The following is an 11,467-nucleotide window of genomic DNA, read 5'->3' as shown; positions in this document are numbered from 1 at the left end:
GCAGCGGGTCCGCTGCCGCGTCCGTGGTACTCACGTGCACCGCCCACCGCACGAAGGCAGGAAACAGACGTGACGCGACCTATGGACGACCACGCTCTCCTTCGTCACCAGACGTCCACGCTCATGGCAAACCAGGATGCCCAGGCCGAGCAGCTTGCTCAAATTCTGCGTCGACAGCGGGAGTTGGGGCTGACTATTCACGACGAGCTCGAGGTACACAAGGAGCTGCTGCAGTCTATGCAAACACACATGCAGCAGACACAAACGAAACTGGACGCGGCCGAGAACTCAATGCACCGGCTCCAATCCTGATCACGTCATCGCTTGCGCCGAGACGGCGGAGGCCGATGCGCTGCAGATTCCTGCGCATCGGTCGGCACGTGGCCGCCCTGGGCCGGCGTCGAGGCGACCGTGTAGCCCGAACCAATCATCTCCACGACGCCCATTTTATTTCCACGCCGCGCTCGTGTGGGGAGATCTGTAGGGACCCTGCTCCACTTCACGTGACACTCGCCGCTGGGATCGCACACTGAAACGCCGAGCGTATTTTGTAGTGCCTTCATTCGGAGCCGTCCGGCATGGCATCCGTGAACTCGCTAGCGACTGTACCGGCCGCAGCAGCTGCGGCTGGCAGTTCGTCTGCTCGCCCAGGCTCCATAACCCCCTCGCACTCCGTTCCAGCACATGCACAACCCATCCCTCCTTCTCCGCCGCCACCGGCCGGCGCGATTCCTCTAGGTGGGGCCGTGGCGCCGCCGGGCTCGCAGGCCATCTGGGCCGCGCGCCTCGTAGACCTACTGAACCTGGTTCGTCACGAATTTGACGTGATTGGCAACGATGCCGTGCACTTCAAGGCGCAACGCGACGAACTGGAACACCGAAGTATGTTCTCCTTACTCACCTTTAGTTGCCCAGCAGTACAACGAGGTCACCCTCATGCAAGAGCATATTTACGAGCTGGAGAAGCGCCATTTCGAGATTGTGGCTCACTACGAGGATGAGATCAAGCACCTTCGGGCGCGCCTCGACTCGCGCAGCAATGCCAACAGCGTGCCCGACGGGCCACCGGTACTTCCTCCCCGCAGCCATGCTCCCCTGACGCCGGCTACTGATGCACCACTGCCTGCGATGGCCGAGGCATATGAGCGTGATCCACGTGAGCGTTCGCCACCAGTCGCTGAGGCGGCGTGGCCGCCGTCGAAGCGTGCCAAGACCACGCAGGCGCCAGTGCCGCCGGAGCTGCCACGCACGACACGCGACGAGCGCGAGCCCAAGCAGATCGATGAAGATGTACATGCTCCCGCGAAGGCCATGCCTATGGTGGAGCGCTCGGCGAGTACGAGTCAGCCTCGGGAGGGCCAAGCTGCTGCTCCCGCCGATGCTCCGGCCGTCCCTGCCGCGGAGTCCGAGCCAGCACAAGAAATCAAAAAGGAGGGTACTGACTGGGTGGTCGTATACAATCCGCATATGCAGCCGTCGCTGGATATCGACCTTGTGCACAGCTTTTCACACGACAGCGTTGTCTGTTGCGTGCGTTTTTCGCCTGACGGCAAGCTCCTGGCGACTGGGTGCAACCGCAGTGCGCACATATACGACATTGATACTGGCGCGAAGGTATGTGTGCTGCGAGACGAGCCGCCGGCAATCCCTGGCGACCTGTATATCCGCAGCGTGTGCTTTAGTCCCTGCGGCAAATTCCTCGCGACGGGTGCCGAAGACCGCCAGATCCGCATCTGGGACCTTGCGGAGAAACAGATCAAGAAGGTGCTGACGGGCCACAAGCAGGAGATTTATTCTCTGGCGTACTCGAGCGACGGCAAGATGCTGGCTAGTGGCTCGGGTGACAAGACGGTCCGTCTGTGGGATGCGGAGACGGGGGAGACGCTGCATGTCTTGTACACGAGCCCTGGCCTGAACTACGGTCCCGGCGTCACCACTGTGGCGTTGAGCCCCGATGGCCGACTGGTGGCCGCCGGCGCGCTGGACACATTTGTGCGTCTGTGGGATACCAGGACCGGCAAGCTGCGATGCCGTCTCAAGGGCCACAAGGACAGCATCTACAGCGTGAGCTTCATGCCAGATGGCCAATCCCTCGTCAGTGGCAGTCTCGATAAGACGCTCCGGCTGTGGGGCCTCACGAGTGTCATCAAGGTGCTCGATACCATGGACGACGAGGTTTCAAATGCGTCCTTGAACGCTGTCACGTTCACAGGCCACAAGGTATGTGCCTTTACTCACAGCAGGACTATGTTCTTTCGGTATCCTGCTCCATGGACGGCCGCTGGATCGCATCCGGCTCCAAGGACCGCTGCGTCGAGTTCTGGGAACCCAAGACAGGCCAGACGCAGCTGGTCCTACAGGGCCACAAGAACTCAGTTATCGCCACATGTATGAGCCAGACCCGTCAGCTCCTGGCGACGGGCAGTGGCGATTTCAAGTATGTATTGCCATTCTCACCGCAGCGCACGGATTTGGTCGTACAAGGAAAAGTAGCAGGGCAGAGGTATAGGGGCATATTACAGGGATCCCCGCTCGCCAAACGTGGCGGGTGGCGGCGGGCTGTAGCGTGGCGAATCGTCGCGCTCGTAGCGCCGTGGTGACGGCGAGCGTTCGCGCTCGTGGCGGCCCGCGGGCACGTCACGCCCAAACTCGTCGCGCACGTACCGCACAGGCGAGCGGTCGCGGTCGCGGTCAGCAGGCGGTGCTCGTCGTCCCTAGCGTCAGCAAGAGGCACGCACCCAGCCATGATCACGCTCGCGGCGTGTCACATTGCCGCGCTTGTCAACAAAGACGTCGCGGCGGCGGTCCGCCTCAACAGGCGCGCGGCCGCGGTCCCAGCGGCGCTCCGGCGGCGGCCCGCGGCGCTCCGGGGCGGGCGGACCGCGCGTGCGGACCTGGTCCATCATCGACACATGCTCTTCGCGCTGTGCCTGCATTTCGCGCTTTTTCTGCTCAACAAAAGCGCGGGGAACACCACCTACCGACACTTGCGCCGACAAGAGGTGCCCCCACAGCTCGTGCATAAACGGCGGCGCGCGCTTTTCGAGAAAGCCCGTGAGAGCAATTTGCATCTTGCGTGGGTCGGGAAACTAGGTTAGTAACGTAGCGTACCTGCTCTGCCTCAAGGAGACCCACAATAAACTCGACGAGCACTTCGTCCTCGAAACCGAGCATCTGCTCCACGCGCGTCGCGATCCAGGGGCGCATTACTGGTACGCTCACCTTAGACATGTCGACACGCTCGGAAAACACAGACGGAAACTTGCTGGTCTGTAGCAGGACCTTTTCCTTGTCTTTAAAGTGGGGGTCCTGCTCGATAGACACCCCCCGCGCCGGCATGCTGCAGCTGGATCAGAGGTGCGAGCAAGGCCCGCCACGCGCCGCGCACGTGATGTCCTCGTCAAAGGTTCGCCGCTGTCTGCCGAGGTGACGACCGCTACGATGGCTCTGAACTCAATCAAGCTTCTGACGGGCAACAGTCACACGGAGCTGGCGGCGCTGGTGTCTGCACGCCTCGGTGTGCCGCTCACTGAATGCGTGTGCCGGAAGTTTGCGGATCAGTCAATCGATGTGCGCATTGGGTCGTCCGTGCGGGACCAGGATGTATTTGTGATCCAGTCGGGCCACTCGCCACACATTGACCTCAATGACGCGTTTATGGAGCTGATGATCATCCTTTCTGCATGCAAGACAGCCTCCGCTCGCCGCATCACCGCAGTGATCCCGTCGTTCCCGTACTCGCGGCAGAACAAGAAAGACAAGAGCCGTGTGCCGATCACGGCTAAGATGATTGCGAATATGATTACCATCGCAGGCGCAGACCATGTTATCACCGTCGACCTACACGCGAGCCAGATCCAGGGCTTCTTCGATATCCCCGTCGACAACCTCACGTGTGAGCCGAGCATCGCGCGCTGGGTGCGCCATAAGATCGACGACTGGCGCGATGCCATTATCGTGTCGCCAGACGCCGGTGGTGCAAAGCGCGCCACGTCTCTAGCAGACGCGCTCGGCATCGACTTTGCGCTGATCAACCGCAGCCGCCACCAGCAGAACCGCAACCGCGCGCGCTCTCATACGGGCGAGTCGGTCGATATGGCCGCTTCTGCGGCCCACTTTGCATGCAGCGAGGTCGCCAATGGCGTGCACTCGCTCAGCGAGAGTGGTGAGTGGTTCATTACCGAGGAGGGTGGTCATCGCATCCGCAGCGGCGGTCGCACGCGCAAACTCGCGGCGCTCTCGGACGAGGCGCAGATGTCAGAGGATGAGAACGACTCGAAAATGGAGCTGCTGGTCGGTAATGTGGCTGGAAAGACTGCCATTCTCGTGGATGACATGGTCGATACGGGCCGCACACTCGCACTAGCATACAAGACCCTGGAGGAAGCTGGGGCGAAGCGCGTGTTCGCCATTATTACGCACGGTCTCCTCTCGGGCCGCGCGATGGACCTGATTAACCGCCTTCCCCTCGAGAAGCTGGTCGTCACCAATACGATCAGCAACCGCGAGAAAGCGACACAGAGCAACGGCAAGGTCGAGGTCATGGATATGTCGGCTGTGATCGGCGAAACGATACGTCGCGCGCATCATGGCGAAAGCATCTCGACCATGTTCCGGCAAGACGCAGAAATGATGTTCTAACGTAGCACGGGTATCTATAGATCGTCATAGAAGGCAGCAGCCGTGTCGGTCACACCTGGCGCTCCTTTGCGCTGCTTTTTCGCGGCACGCTCGTCCGCGCTCCAATCATCATCTTCGTCATCCTCGCCGTCGTTGTGCGCCTCCGCCTGTGCGGCTTGTGCCTGCTGCCACTGGCGCTTGCGCTGCTTCTTATCGCGACGCAACGCACGCGTCTCCTTACGCCGTTTCTGCTCACTCCAGGCTTCGCTCGTCGTGCGTCGCGTGACCGGTTCTGGCACAGGATCCGCAGCCTTGCGGGCCAGTGCATCAAGACGCTGCTTCTCACGCTGCTTGTCCGCATACGCTAGTGAGCTGGCATCGACCTTCTCATTAACAAACAAGGTATCATCCAGCTGCCAGTGACGCAGCTCGGGCATGCGCGGCACATGCAACAGGGCAAATTCACACGCCATCCCGCCCAGTGACAGGTCCGTGAGCCGGAAGATATACGCGACTTCGTGCTTGGAGTACGCTCGGACCCAGCTCACAAACGCACGTAGGCCCAGCTCATACAAGGCACGATCTCGGCGCACCGTTGCACGGAGCGCTTCTTCTAAGGCATGCGCATCCGCGTCGCGCTCAGACGGCTCTTCACCGATGGACAAGGTACCTTGTGCATCTCGGCACACGTAGCCATACGGCTGAAGCGGCAGCTGCTTGATCTGCAAGAACTCGACATAGCCTTCTTCCCGCCCACCATGCAGCATGACCATAGCCCGCCCACGCTTGCCGGCACGCGCGGTTCGCCCGCTGCGGTGGTTAAACACCTTCGGGTCACTTGGGGGATCATACTGCACGACCAAGTCAACGTCCGGCAGGTCCAGACCACGCGCCGCCACATCGGTGCACAGCAGCACCCGCATACTCGCATTGGTAGCACCCGCTGAGTCGCCATCGGCCGCGTGCGTCGAATGCGCAAATGCCGAGAAAGTGGCGGTGCGCCGTTTGGGTGTCTGCTTACCGTGTAGAGAGAAGAACTGCAGTCCCTGTAGCCGCGGCTCATGCGCCTTGCTCAGGCGCGCCAGCAGCGAAAAGAGATAGTTCACCTGCGCGCAAGTCGCAAAGTACACAATCGCTTTGCGCGCCCCTGTGGTCCCCTGCGACTCGTACTGCAAAAGGCGCAGGAGCTGCGCCAGTTTGTGCTCAGGCCGCGACACGTGGTAAAAGCTCGACAGCGTCGCCGGCATGCGGATATCTTGGGCACCCCCAATGCCGCGTTGCTTGAGCTCGACCTTGACGACCACCCGCACCGGGTTGCGCAAGCCTACGCGCACCAACTCCGACAACGCCTCGGTCATCGTCGCACTAAAAAGGCCCGTGCGTCGCTGCTTGGGCAGATACGACAGCAGCGTGCGGATGACTTGCGTAAAGCCCAAATCCAACAGGCGGTCCGCCTCATCCATCACCAGCACGTCCAGTTCAGCCGTCCGCACGCCCGAATGGCACAGTAACTCTTCCATACGCCCAGGCGTACCGACAATCACGTCAGGGCCATGCTCGCGGAAAAAGGCAAGATCCTCGGATGGCGTGGTACCTGTACCACCAACGCACAGCTGGACCCCCGCAACGCGCGCGTGTGCACCCGCCGCTTCGGGCTGCTGGTCGAGAAACTGCTGGAACACGCCAGCCGTTTGCTGCGCGAGCTCGCGTGTAGGACACACGACCACGGCGCCGACTTCGTGCTTCTTCAAGGTCGTCTCACGTCGAAGTAAAATCTCTAAAATGGGTATCACAAATGCCAGCGTCTTTCCAGAGCCTGTGACGGCCTCTGCCACCACATCCTTGTGGGACAGGAACAGAGGTATTGCGGATGCCTGCACGGGTGTCATCTGCGCAAAACCCAGTGACTCGAGTACGCCAAGGCTGGGGTAAGCATCTATTACATACATCCACGAGGAGAGCGGAGGGCGTACCCGCGTCCATGGGCCCGCGGCCATGGGCGATACAGACGCATCGTGGCGGCTCATGTCGGCCACTGAAGGCGACGGAGGCGGTGGAGGGTCAAGCACATAATTCCCCGTTGCACGGATGCGGCTGGACTGGCGGCCGTGCGAGGTCCTTTACCTTAGTCTGTGGCGTATTCTCATAGTATGGCGCCCTTTCATCGCCTCAAGCGTTCCGATACGATCAATTCAAAAAATGAGACACATAACGGCAAGAACAAACTGAACCGCCATGACCTGGCGAATTTGACATTTGGATACTCGAACATGAATCCTCTGAATCGCATGAGCTCTAAACCTTTTGACCTTTTCTCTCATTTTCCTCACAGGAGTGCATCGAGAAACTCAGATACACTATCAGCGCACGATCCAGATCCTGAAGAAACAAAAGAACAGGCCGAGCTTATGCGGAGTGTTAGCTTGTCGCAGCAAATTGAGCGATCACTTCCGGGCTCAGGGACCGAGCGACCTGATGCTCGCAAATCTTTAACTTCTCAAGGCACACATTTGCCACAAAAGAGTCCGGAAATAAAAAATGCACGGACAGCTTCGCCACAGGCACATGGTGAGGACGGCAAATACTTGTCTACTAGTACCTCAGGCAACAGCTGCGCTTCAACACCACTGGGGCTGCCGAATGTGCCGCTGCATGTGTCCATTCCCTCGAATGTGCATGCATCCACAGATGATATTGCAGCATTTACTCCGATCAGCCAGGATCAGGAACACTCTCGCAAGAGCAACCCAGCCACCGGCGCGTATCGCGACCTGGCCACTGGCGCTGTGGTCGAGACGGACCAAGAAGGCAATCAGGCGGAGCCAACAGTGCATCCAAATATATCGTCGCCGACCCAGCAGTCAGCGCCTGGGGGCCTTCCGGTCTTATCGCTCTCGAACATCGAAATGCCGGGTCTCGCAGCTGCTGCGAACTTCTTACCCCAAGAGCGCGAGCTAGAGAATGGAGAAGCCAGCGAGCGACAGCGCAATATGGGTGTGCAAAGCGACTCGAGTGGGGACGGTGCAGGCGCCTGGCCACAGGCCCTCAGTACGCAGGTCACAGGCTTTGCGGTGGCCAGCTCCAAGCGGAATGAAGATTTTCACGCGTTTTTCCCGTCCATACCGGAAGATGACTACCTCATCGAGAGCTACGCGTGTGCTGTTTCGCGCGATCTGCTAATTCAAGGCCGGCTGTACGTGTCAGAGGCGCACCTCGCGTTCCACTCCAACATACTTGGATGGGTGACCTCGATTGTCGTGCCGTTTTCCGACGTGGTCTCGATTGAGAAGCGAAACACGGCGTATCTGATACCCAACGCCATCATCGTCAAGACCCTGCAAAATCGCTACACTTTTAGCTCGCTTGTGTCGCGTGACCTCACGTACGGTATGCTGGTGAATATCTGGCGCCTCTCTGCACCGAGTGCGGCCGCGCAGCAGATGGCTGACACAGAAATGACTGATGAGAGCGATGTCGAAGTACCTCCGGACTCAATCGACCAGACGAAAGAGGAGACGGGGGACACGTCCATACCGGGAAAATCGATCGACGAAGGGGCAAGCTCTCAGATGTCGTCGCGGTCCAAGCTTACCAAGCGTGAAAAGCTGCGACACAAGCTGCATGCGGCCCGCTTGAATGCAAAGAAGAAGGGGCATCAAGAGCCCGAGGATGATGCGGACAACGAGTCCGAAGATTCGGACGACGGGCTGGACCACGACGATGGGAAAGAGCATGTCGTGACGTCGTGTGACTGTGAAGAGAAAGGCGGGCACCTGAAGGAAGTGGTTATGGATGATATATTTGATGCTACGCCGCATCAGCTCTTTGATTTGATGTTTGTGAGTGACTTTATGGAGCGATTCTTCAAGGATAACCAGCACCTCGGGGAGGTTAGTGTCGGCGAGTGGAACAGCGAAGACAAGACGAAAGAAGAGGCGAAGGCTGCGCGTAAGGTCACATATGTAAAGCCGCTCAATGGCCCTATTGGCCCAAAGCAGACACGCTGTCAGATCACGGACGAGCAGTTGCACATTGACTTTGACAAGTTCTGCACGACGCAAACGACGACGCGCACGCCCGATGTACCAAGTGGTAACAACTTTGCGGTGCTTACTCGCATGTGCTTCACATGGGCCGAAAACCGGCGGGTACGGCTCTATGTGACTTGTACTGTCGAATGGAGCGGGCGCAGTATGATCAAGAGTATTGTCGACAAGGCATCAATTGATGGCCAACGGGATTATTTCCGCGATCTCGGGCAGATGATGCGCGAACATATTAGCGAGCACCCCGAGGTGTATGGTGTCCCCAAGTCAACCCAGTCTAAGAGGACCAAGCAGGTCGCCGAGCAGGACGCTGCAAACACGTATGTGAACTCCCCGCAGAACGATTCGTCGTCGACATCCAGCACTCTGTGGCGGCCACTCGAGGCGATCTCCCATGCACTCGACATGCGACCCTCTGGCTTGGTCCTCGCTTTTCTCATTGTCATCTTACTCATCCTCAATATTTGGGTATCCTGGTACGGCTCACCCGTGCGAGCGCGCGATCCCACAAATCCGCACCGTCTTCTCACGCGCGACAGTTACTCATCGCGCCCCTTGAAGATCCGGCATGTCGATGTAGTGCTGGACGAGGAAGTGCAGTCTGTTCTCGATGCACTTGCCGCCTCGCGGCGCATGACCGAGTCGCTCGAGGAGGATATACGCCAGTTGCAAAGCTTTATTCAAAAGCAGACAAACGACAAGCAGGCGTCCCTACCGTAGTACCAGCCTGTAGTGTAATATATAGGGATTCAGGATGTTGGGCGTGCAGGGAAATGTTTGGCCAGTATCAACTTCGCTTTGGCTTTGCGAGCTAGAGCGTCCTGTGCGCGCCGCTGTCCAGGCGTGGGAGATGCTGGCGCCGTGCAGTGATGAGCATAAGGCGCACAATGCGCGACGCAAAAGTACTGCTGACACCGCTCGCAACGCGGCGCCGCATGGGCCAGTGGCGTGTCGGATGCGCGCACTTGCAGAGAAAGGCGCTGGCAGCCTGCTTTGCTGCACGGCCATCGACTGGGAGTTGTGACTGAGGTGCTGGGTGCAATACGCGCAGGAACGGGGCACGCATGGGCCTCGGGCTGGTGGTGCTGCTCACAAAATGCACGGCGGCAGCTCGGACATGCGATGGGGAGCCATGTGAGTGCGTGGCACGAGGCGAGAGTGCAATGGGTGCCGTCCACAATCGACATAGGTGGAGAAGGCAATGTGCCTTTCCCTCGTCGATGCACGTCGTCTCTGTGGCGGTACTAGGCACTCTGCTGGCATGGCCTGCGCATGCCCAGTTCTTCCAAAACTTTTTTCAAGGCGCACATATGTTCCAGCAGCGCCAGGAACCTGAGGCACAGCATGTGGGCGATGCGTCATGGTTTCGCGATCGCGTCCAAGCGGCGCAGTGCCGTACCTACTTGTGCCCTGACACGCTCGCGTGTGTAGACGAGCCAGAGGACTGCCCCTGTCCATTCGCAGAGCAGGTGCGCTGCATGTTGGATGGAACTCGTGTGTGCGTGCAGCATAGCAGCTGCGATCAAGTGCATGCCTTGTACAGGGCCTAGGCCCATCTCGTTACGTCTATACGAGCGACTCCATGCGCGCCAATACCTGGAGGACGCCAGCGATCACTTCAAAGGCCGACTCGACCCCCCCGTGTTCGTACTCTGCGCGCATCGCATTAGCAAGGTCTGTAGAACTCACACCCATGCTGGGTGTGCGCCGTTTTGCAAGGAAAGAGGGCGCCTTGGCCGTCCGCACCTGGGGCGTCTCAACGGAGCCCCGCGGCGGTAGTCCTCCGCCCGGTGTATTTGGCGCCATGGGCCACTGTGCAAATGCCCTAAGAAGGTCGTCAACATGCGCCGTCGCCTGATCGCGCACCTGCGTCGACAAGTGCCGCAGCACATTCTCGAGCACGTCCGCGCTGAGAGCACTACACAGCATGCAGAGCGACCGTGTGACGGGCAGGGCTACTGCCCTCCCATCCTTTTCGTCCTTGTAGAGGCTGGGCCCATGTATATTTTGTGACAGCGTGAGGGCATACACGCGGCGCCGCACGGCATCCTTGGCACTCATATCCACCACGGGATGCGTCGGCATGTCAAATAGGAGAAAGTTGCGCTTCTCTGTGCAGAGGACCCCCTTTTCCACGAGACCCTTGGCGAGTCGTTCACGCACCTGCTTGAGCTGCATGTTGAGTCGCATCATGTTCCATGTATCGCCGCTTAGCAGGTTGACCCACTCTACAATGCTAGTGGGCGGCGACTGATGTATGTGGCGCAGGGTCTCGTCCAGCAGCGGCTCGCCTGTAGGCCTGGCATTGTACAGTCGGATATGCGAGTCACTCACATCCTCGCGCCGCTGATCAGCACCTTTAGCTACGCCAATGCGCCCCCGCAGCGCGAGCTCCATGAGGATACACCCACGCAGCGTGTACGAGAGCTTGTCGTTCCAAAAAGAAAGGTAGCCCTGCGTGTCCTTAAGTCCCAGAAGCAGCACCTCTTCCATGAGAGTAAGGCGGGGGCATGTCCGCTCCTCGCCCGCGTCCATCAGATCGCGTGGATCGTATGCGACCTGGTGACCGGACCCAGGATCGATGCGGTTCAGCGAGCCTGACCCGGACGACCGCTCGATAGCGGCTGCGCTGCGCTGCCCCGACAGACTACGCACACCATCCACCATCTCCTCGTCGCCTAGCTCGTTGGACAGGGACGCATGCCCTGCCCCCCGCCGACGCTGCAGCCCCGACGTGGATGCCATGGCGGTCGGTCCACAGGGTCGAATCACGTGGATGAGTAGCATCCGCACCACCCCAT

The 11,467-nt window shown here is 59.6% G+C and overlaps 6 protein-coding genes across 6 annotated transcripts; 3 read left to right on the top strand and 3 right to left on the bottom strand.

Annotated features, from left to right (window-relative positions):
* Nucleotides 1-578: 578 nt before the first annotated feature.
* Nucleotides 579-2,493, top strand: MSY001_2322 (uncharacterized protein; the record flags this gene model as incomplete). Its single annotated transcript, XM_018884169.1, has 4 exons — nucleotides 579-882; nucleotides 908-2,220; nucleotides 2,244-2,437; nucleotides 2,463-2,493. The coding sequence occupies 4 exons, from the start codon at nucleotides 579-581 to the stop codon at nucleotides 2,491-2,493; spliced, it is 1,842 nt and encodes a 613-aa protein (XP_018740856.1).
* A 227-nt stretch (nucleotides 2,494-2,720) lies between these two features.
* On the bottom strand, nucleotides 2,721-3,339 carry MSY001_2321 (uncharacterized protein; the record flags this gene model as incomplete). Its single annotated transcript, XM_018884168.1, has 2 exons — nucleotides 2,721-3,089; nucleotides 3,112-3,339. The coding sequence occupies 2 exons, from the start codon at nucleotides 3,337-3,339 to the stop codon at nucleotides 2,721-2,723; spliced, it is 597 nt and encodes a 198-aa protein (XP_018740855.1).
* Nucleotides 3,340-3,441: 102 nt separating this feature from the next.
* MSY001_2320 (uncharacterized protein) lies at nucleotides 3,442-4,641 on the top strand (the record flags this gene model as incomplete). Its single annotated transcript, XM_018884167.1, is given in 2 exon segments — nucleotides 3,442-3,603; nucleotides 3,619-4,641. 2 exon segments carry the CDS (start codon nucleotides 3,442-3,444, stop codon nucleotides 4,639-4,641), a joined length of 1,185 nt encoding a protein of 394 aa, XP_018740854.1.
* Nucleotides 4,642-4,655: 14 nt separating this feature from the next.
* On the bottom strand, nucleotides 4,656-6,647 carry MSY001_2319 (uncharacterized protein; the record flags this gene model as incomplete). The annotated part of the gene is made up of 1 exon (XM_018884166.1): nucleotides 4,656-6,647. The coding sequence occupies one exon, from the start codon at nucleotides 6,645-6,647 to the stop codon at nucleotides 4,656-4,658; it is 1,992 nt and encodes a 663-aa protein (XP_018740853.1).
* An 879-nt stretch (nucleotides 6,648-7,526) lies between these two features.
* Nucleotides 7,527-9,386, top strand: MSY001_2318 (uncharacterized protein; the record flags this gene model as incomplete). Its single annotated transcript, XM_018884165.1, has 2 exons — nucleotides 7,527-8,986; nucleotides 9,029-9,386. 2 exons carry the CDS (start codon nucleotides 7,527-7,529, stop codon nucleotides 9,384-9,386), a joined length of 1,818 nt encoding a protein of 605 aa, XP_018740852.1.
* Nucleotides 9,387-10,232: 846 nt separating this feature from the next.
* On the bottom strand, nucleotides 10,233-11,411 carry MSY001_2317 (uncharacterized protein; the record flags this gene model as incomplete). Its single annotated transcript, XM_018884163.1, has 1 exon — nucleotides 10,233-11,411. One exon carries the CDS (start codon nucleotides 11,409-11,411, stop codon nucleotides 10,233-10,235), a length of 1,179 nt encoding a protein of 392 aa, XP_018740851.1.
* Between the last annotated feature and the right edge of the window lie 56 nt (nucleotides 11,412-11,467).

This window comes from Malassezia sympodialis, genomic scaffold (assembly GCF_000349305.1).
Source record: "Malassezia sympodialis ATCC 42132 genomic scaffold, msy_sf_11, whole genome shotgun sequence".
NCBI lineage: Eukaryota > Fungi > Basidiomycota > Malasseziomycetes > Malasseziales > Malasseziaceae > Malassezia > Malassezia sympodialis.
Note: the sequence above shows the minus strand (reverse complement) of the source record. Positions and strands in the feature narration are given on the sequence as shown.